Genomic DNA, 7849 nt, shown 5'->3' on the forward strand with positions numbered 1-7849 from the left:
AAGATCTTGGAAAGACAAAACTTTGTCTTGGACTGCAAATTGAACATTTAGCAAACGGGATCTTTATGCATCAATCTGCCTATACAGAAAGGGTCTTAAAAGGCTTTTATATGGACAAAACGCACCCATTGAGTACACCAATGGTTGTTCGATCACTTGAAGTGAATAAGGACCCGTTCCGACCTCTAGAAAAGGATAAGGAACTCCTTGGTCCTGAAATACCCTATCAGTGCAATTGTTGTACTTATGTATCTTGCTAATGCTACAAGGCCTAACATAGCATTTTCTGTTAATTTACTAGCAAGATATAGCTCTTCTCCGACTCGGAGATATTTTAATGGGATTAAGCATATTTTGCAATATTTAAAGAGAACTCTTGATATGGGTTTGTTTTATGCTAACAAAGGTAGTGCAGATCTTGTTGGTTATGCAGATGCGTGTTATTTCTCTGGTCCCCATAAAGCTCGATCTCAAACCGGGTACGTGTTTACATGTGGAGGTACTGTCATATCATGGCGCTCCACAAAGCAGTCAAATGTTGCTACTTCTTCAAATCATGCTGAGATAATAGTTGTTCATGAAGCAAGTAGGGAATGCGTATGGTTGAGATCAGTGATTCATTTTATTCAAGAAAAATGTGGTTTGGAATGTGATAAAAGATCCACAATTTTATACGAAGATAATGCTGCACGCATAGCCCAATTGAAGGGAGAATTTATAAAAGGAGATAGAACGAAGCACATTTCACCAAAATTATTCTACACACACGATCTTCAGAAAAATTATGACATTGATGTGTAACAAATCCGTTCAAGTGATAATCCGACAGATTTATTCACTAAATCTTTGCCAACTTTAACTTTTGAGAAGATAGTATATAAGATTGGAATGCGGATACTCAAATATTTGAAACAAGGTTTTCATCAGGGGGAGTAAAATACAAGATGTACTCTTTTTTCCTTACTAAGGTTTTTTCCAAGAGGGTTTTCCTTATAAGGTTTTTAATGAGACAGCTAGAAATGCGTATTACTAAATATGTGTACTCTTTTTCCTTCACTAGAATTTTTTTCACTGGGTTTTTCCTAGTAAGGTTTTAACGAGGCACAATACCTTTTAATGAACATTCAAGGGGGAGTGTTATGAAAATAATTATATTGTGAATGTCCATTTATTACTCCGCTATAGATAATCTTCCTGAAGAAGATTATCTATTTAGTACTCTGTTGAAGTTTATCTACAAGCAGCTGATGCAGGCAGGTTGCAAGCAGCTCAATGAAATGATTTGTATCAGCTTCTTATTAAACATGTAGGTTGCAAGCAGCTCATGCAGACAACTTACAAGCTGCTACAGAAAAGCCTTGCAGCTGCTTCCTGAAAAGTCTCGCAACTGCTTACTTTCTTCTATAAATAAATAAATTTTCAGTTAATTATGTACATAAGTTTGAAGTTTGAATAATATATCAGTTTCTTTATACTTGTCTTTTACCTTACAGTATTTATTTTATAACAAGTGTGACTATCGTTGCATATTTTCAGCCACTACATCTGCCATTAGATTATTCTTTCCGTCTTCTTTCTTGCTTTACACACACACACAAATAAAAACTTTTCTCTTCAATCTTCATCTAGTATTTTTTTAAATATAATATATAGAAAGAAGCACTGTTATTTCAGTTGAGTCATTTAACCAAAAAATAATGGAAACTTGGTATGTCATCGTCGTCACTCTCTGCATCTCTTTCTTCCTCAAATCCCTCTTTAATCTTATCTCCTCAAATTCCAAATCCAATCACAAAAACAAGAAACTCCCACCGGGACCCTACACTTTTGCGGTGATCGGAAGCTTATTATGGGCGAGAAGATCCTTCGCTGATTTGGAACCAATCCTTCGTAACCTCAAGGCTAAGTATGGTCCTCTAATCACCCTCAATATTGGGTCTCGTACCGCCATATTCGTATCCAGTCACTCCTTAGCTTACCAAGCTTTAGTCCAACAAGGCGCTGTTTTTTCCGACAGGCCAAGAGCTGTCCCCACCAGTGCAGTCGTCAGCAGTAACCAGCGTACCATCAACTCCGCCCCTTACGGCCCCGTTTGGCGTCTTCTCCGGCGAAATCTGACGTCTGAAATCCTCCACCCATCGCGCGTCAAGTCCTACTCCAAGGCCCGGTCGTGGGTGCTGGGTATCCTCCTTCAACAGCTCCTTCACGCCCAAGCCGATTATTCTGTTAGGTTAATTGATCATTTTCAGTATGCTATGTTTTGTCTACTTGTGTTGATGTGTTTCGGGGATAAGCTCGACGAGGCTCAAATCAAACAAATTGAAGGTGTTCAGCGCAGGTTGCTCCTGGGTTTCCGACGATTCAATATACTCAATTTCTTACCCAGAGTTGGGAAAATAATCTTTAGGAATCGCTGGAAGGAACTAATTGAACTACGTCAAGAGCAAGAGAAGATCTTCATTCCTTTGATTGAAGCTCGAAGTATTAGGGCCAAAGAACAAAAGCCTGAGGAAGAAGTGGTGGCTTATGTGGATACGCTGTTGAATTTGGAATTGCCAGGGGAAAACAGGAGCCTCAATTATGGGGAAATGGTTAGCCTCTGCAGTGAATTCCTAAACGCCGGAACTGATACGACGTCCACCGCCTTACAGTGGGTTATGGCCAACTTGGTCAAAAACCCTTCCATTCAGGGAAAACTATATCAAGAAATTGCTAGTGTAGTGGGAGAGAAACAGAGCAAGTTGACAGAAGAGGTGGTAAAGGAGGACGATCTGCATAAAATGCCATACTTGAGAGCAGTGATCTTAGAGGGTCTTAGGCGACACCCGCCTGGTCACTTTGTGCTGCCACATACGGTGACAGAGGAAGTAGAACTGAATGGCTATGTTGTCCCGAAGAATGCCACCATCAATTTCATGGTTGCAGACATGGGTTTGGACCCAAAGGTGTGGGAGGATCCCTTGGAATTCAAGCCAGAGAGGTTCTTAATGGAGGGATCAGATAAGGAAGGGTTCGATATAACAGGAAGTAGAGAGATCAAGATGATGCCATTTGGCGCTGGTAGGAGAATTTGCCCAGGCTATGCTTTGGCTATGCTTCATCTAGAGTACTTTGTGGCTAATTTGGTTTGGCATTTTCGATGGGAGGCTGTGGAGGGAGATGATGTTGATCTTTCAGAAAAGCTAGAATTCACCGTTGTGATGAAGAATCCACTTCGAGCTCGTATCTGCCTCAGAGTTAACTCTATTTGAATTTGGTAATTACTAGTTCTTTCTATTTGCATTGTTCCCTGTTGATGGACTTCCCCCATATAGTACTGGAAGTTAGAGGGAGAATGATTATTAATGCCTTGCTGCAATATTAGCTTAGTAGTTAGTAGTGAATATAATTGAAACTGGATATTTCTATCTTATGTGTTGTACATTTGGTTCATTGCAGTTGTTCCTCTCCGTCGTATTAGTTAAGATTTTGGTGCTTGTCCTGATGTTCATTTTCCTTGTCATAAATAGATCGTCCAATGAAGAGATCAGTATAACTAGAAATTTGTTTATGCTCTTTTTGGTTATTTGCCTGTGCTCTGGCAGGATGGAAAATTGTTTACATTCCCAAAGAAATTGTTGTTTTGGTCTTTGAAGGAATATATGAATTCCATGTCAGCTGAAGTTGCTCACATTTACTTTTCTGATAATGCTATTAGGCAAAACAGAAAAATAAAAGAGAAGTGGATAGAGAGAGATTATGACCTAACTATATTATTTTGTTGAAAAGTTGTAATTGAAGGATGTTAAGCAGCATCCTGTGAAGTTATTAGGAGTACAAAAAATGGAGAGATGGCTACTTGCGTGCATAGATGGCGTATGGAGATCATTAATCAAGGATACAGATTACTGCTAAACTTGCTGCAACACCTCTTGATGAGGATGTGGAAACTGCTTCGGCTCAGCCTTTAGATCAACGCTTTCGTTGTCAAGCAGCTTGGCATAACTATAGGTGTACTACTACTACTACTGTTAGAGTTTTGATCAGTACTCTCTGCCGGTGGAATATAAAATGAAACGTGCGGTAATGGTCACTTGCTCCTGATTCAGTGTGAAGTCTACTACAGTTAATGAGAAGGAGGTTGCAGTAGTACTATCTGGATTATAAGGAACCAGCTTGTGCTTTGGCTGATGATCATGATGATGTTGGTGATGATTAAGATGATGATAGTTGAAGGACGGTCCAGCTGATTGACGACGAATCCCTTGGAGGGGTAATTAGGAACCCTGTTGAACCCATATTGCATCGCCGATGAAGGATAAAGACTTCACCGGCTTTCCTTTGATGAACCCTCAGACCTTGCGGCTTGACTCCATTTCTCCTCTATCTTTCACAAGAATGTACAGTAAATGTTCTTAAATTACAGATTGATAGATGTTTGATTGAGTTCTGCTTTGAGTAGAGCGATGGGAGAGATCTTTATATAGTACTCCATAGTAGAAATGAGTACTCAGCTTGCATGAGCATGCAATGGGAGGTACTATTCCTGTTAGCTATATCCTGTCTTCGCTCATTATACGCCTGGAATCTTTCTTCTGCTCTAACATGTTTCTTTTAAGACTACCAATAGTAGCTAAACCAAAAAGTTCTATAAATATCTAGAAGCATAAATAATTAAATACATGATTCGCTTTTCCAAGTTATGTTAGGCTGTAATAGGCTCCTGATCTTTGTGAAAGAAAACTATTTGGATTTCAGTGCATCTTGCATAAATTTATGGAGTCTAGGTATATGCGATGTTTATAATGCTGTGCGTGATTCTAATCTAGTTTCTGCATCATTTTAACTGGGCAGCCGATGTTTAATTCCCTGAGCTTGCTTAGCTAGAAAATCACATAAGAATCAAATTTACTTTTTCATTTTAGTTGCATGTAACGGATAAGAACAGTGTCTTTGTCAACAATTTCCAGCGTGCACTGGGAGCACATTTTCCATCTAAGTTCAAAATTTAAACTTTGTTAGGAAATAAAAGCAATTTAGTAAAACATGAACAAGAACAAGTTATGAAATAAAAGCAATTTAGTAAAACATGAACAAGAAATAGAGATAGAGAGAAGGAAGAGTATTTCTTCTTTAATTGTGTGTATTTTCCTATCTATTACAAGGCTTTTATATAGGCATAAAAAGTGAAGAAAAATATATCATTGAATATGTCATTAAGCATAAAAATATGTCATTGAATATGTCATTAAGCATTTGAGAAGATCATGGAGGAAGAGTAGACATCCACCATAATTTGATTTTTCTTATAATACTCCCCCTTGGATGTCCATAGATAATGTACCTCGTTAAAACCTTATTAGGAAAAAACCCTATGGGAAAAAAATCCTAGTGAAGGAAAAAGAGTACACATGTTTAGAAATACGCCTTTTGGTTGCCTCGTTAAAAACCTTGCAAGGAAAACCCAGTGGGTCAAAACCTTGTAAGGGAAAAAGAGTACAACACGTATTAACTCGCCCTGATGAGAGCATCAATTCACATCCTTGAGCATTCGCATCCCAATCTTGTACACTAGTTTCTTGAAGGTTGACGTTGGTAGAGATTTAGTGAACAAATCAGCCATATTATCGCTTGAACGGATCTGTTGCACAATGATATCACCATTCTTTTGAAGATCATGCGTGAAAAATAACTCCGGTGAAATTTGCTTTGTCCTATCCCCTTTTATGAATCCTCCCTTTAATTGGGCTATGCATATTGGATTGTCTTCATACAAAATTGTGGGTAGTTTGTCACACTTCAAACTACATTTGTCTCGAATAAAGTGTATCATAGACCTCAACCATACACATTCTCGACTTGCTTCATGAATAGAAATTATCTCAACATGATTAGATGACGTAGCCACGATTGATTTCTTAGTCGATCGCCAAGATATGACAGTGCCTCCATATGTAAACACATAGCCTGTTTGAGATCGAGCCTTGTGTGGGTCAGATAAATACCCAAGATCGGCATAACCAACAAGATCGGGACTGCAATCATTGCCATAAAATAATCCCATATCGGTAGTCCCTTTTAGATACCGCAATATGTGTTTGATTCCATTCCAATGTCTCATTGTAGGAGCAGAGCTATATCTTGTTAAGACATTAACTGAAAAAGTTATGTCAAACCTTGTAATGTTAGAAAGATATATTAGTGCACCAATTGCACTAAGATGTGGTACTTCGGGACCAAGAAGCTCTTCATTATTTTCATGAGGTCGGAATGGATGTGCTTTATCCATATAGAATAGCTTTAAGATCTTTTTAGTCTATGCTGATTGATGAACAAAAATTTCATCTTTCATATACTCAATTTGTAGACCAAGACAAAACTTTGTCTTTCCAAGATCTTTCATTTCAGATTCTTTCTTTAAATAGTCTACTGCTTTAGGAAACTCTACTGCTTTAGGAAGTTCCCTAGAAGTTCCAATGATATTTAAATCATCAACATACACGGTGATTATAACAAATTTAGATCCATATATTTTTATAAAGACACAAGGACAAATTGAATCATTCTTGTACCCTTCTTTCAACAGGTACTCACTCAGGCGATTATACCACATGCGCCCTGATTGTTTCAATCCGTATAATGATTTTTGAAGCTTTATTTAATAAATTTCTTGGAAACCTTAATATGCTTCAGAACAATTTAAATCCTTCAATGATTTCCATTATACGCATATCACGTTTTTCTTGTATTGCCAGATTAAAACCTGAAATGGCGACATCCACCACAGGAGAACATGTCTCTATATAATCAACGTCAGGATATTTACAAATCTTCTTGTGACACAAGTCGGCTTTATGTCTATCGACTTGACCTTTCTTTTCCGCACAAGAACACATTTATACCTCCACTGGCTTTATACTTTCAGGTGTTGGGACTATCCGTCCAACTTCATATTTTTCAGGTGAAATCAATTTTCATTGCGTATTTTTCATTTGGCCAAACTGTCCTAATTTCATGACAGATTTGAGCTCAAGATCCTCGTCAATATTAATAATATTGAGCGCTACATTATATTAACAATATCGTGGACGATCATTTTATATCGATTCTACTATTACCCAATAAAGACATAACTTATTGAGATCTTTTTATCTTATTATTTTCAGGTACCTGAGCCTCTCCCATGAGGTCTTATGAAGTGTTATGTCGTGGTGCTCTTTTAGAGCACTTGCCTCCTTATTATGACCATCTTGAACATTTGTTCCTCTCCTTCTTCAAGGAGTTTTATCTTTGGAACCGATTAGTCTATTATGCTTCATGTATGCCATAGACTCTTATTCATTATGAACTTTATTTTATTTTGGAGCATTAGCAGCTGAATATGACATTTAGCTTTGGGTCAGCAAATACGCCTGGTAATATTTTGCAAATGAATTATCACTTGAACTTCAAGTTCATATTTTCTCGTACGAGGATCTAGATTACTCATAATAATTCATTACATGCATTACTTTTTCAGCTTTCTATTTTCTCTCCTATTCTTGGGATCACCAACACATATCCCTAGCCATCTTTGTGCATTGTGGTGGAACAATTAAATTATATAGCACATTCATATTTCTAGATGAAAATTATTTGGTTCCTGACCCTGAACCGATTGTGATAGGGAGAACTTATCATAACTTGGCTAGATGCGTACAAGTGTTGTTGTATATTTAATAATACATCACATACCAAATTTTATTTTTGCAGTTTTGTTCTCATAACCAATGGTTTAGATATAATTGGAGGCATACAATTTCTGCTAAACCAACTTGAATTTAAACCAGTATTATCAAGATAAATTATCATAATTTATATTCTGGAACTG

At 37.4% G+C, this 7849-nt stretch overlaps 1 protein-coding gene across 1 annotated transcript; it reads left to right on the forward strand.

The window, feature by feature from the left end:
• Window positions 1-1638: 1638 nt before the first annotated feature.
• Window positions 1639-4425, forward strand: LOC104113923 (cytochrome P450 89A2-like). The gene is made up of 2 exons (XM_070196036.1): window positions 1639-3256; window positions 3769-4425. The coding sequence occupies exon 1, from the start codon at window positions 1698-1700 to the stop codon at window positions 3249-3251; it is 1554 nt and encodes a 517-aa protein (XP_070052137.1). The 5' UTR covers window positions 1639-1697; the 3' UTR covers window positions 3252-3256; window positions 3769-4425.
• Window positions 4426-7849: the final 3424 nt, after the last annotated feature.

This window comes from Nicotiana tomentosiformis, chromosome 2, assembly GCF_000390325.3.
Source record: "Nicotiana tomentosiformis chromosome 2, ASM39032v3, whole genome shotgun sequence".
NCBI classification, from domain to species: Eukaryota; Viridiplantae; Streptophyta; class Magnoliopsida; order Solanales; family Solanaceae; genus Nicotiana; species Nicotiana tomentosiformis.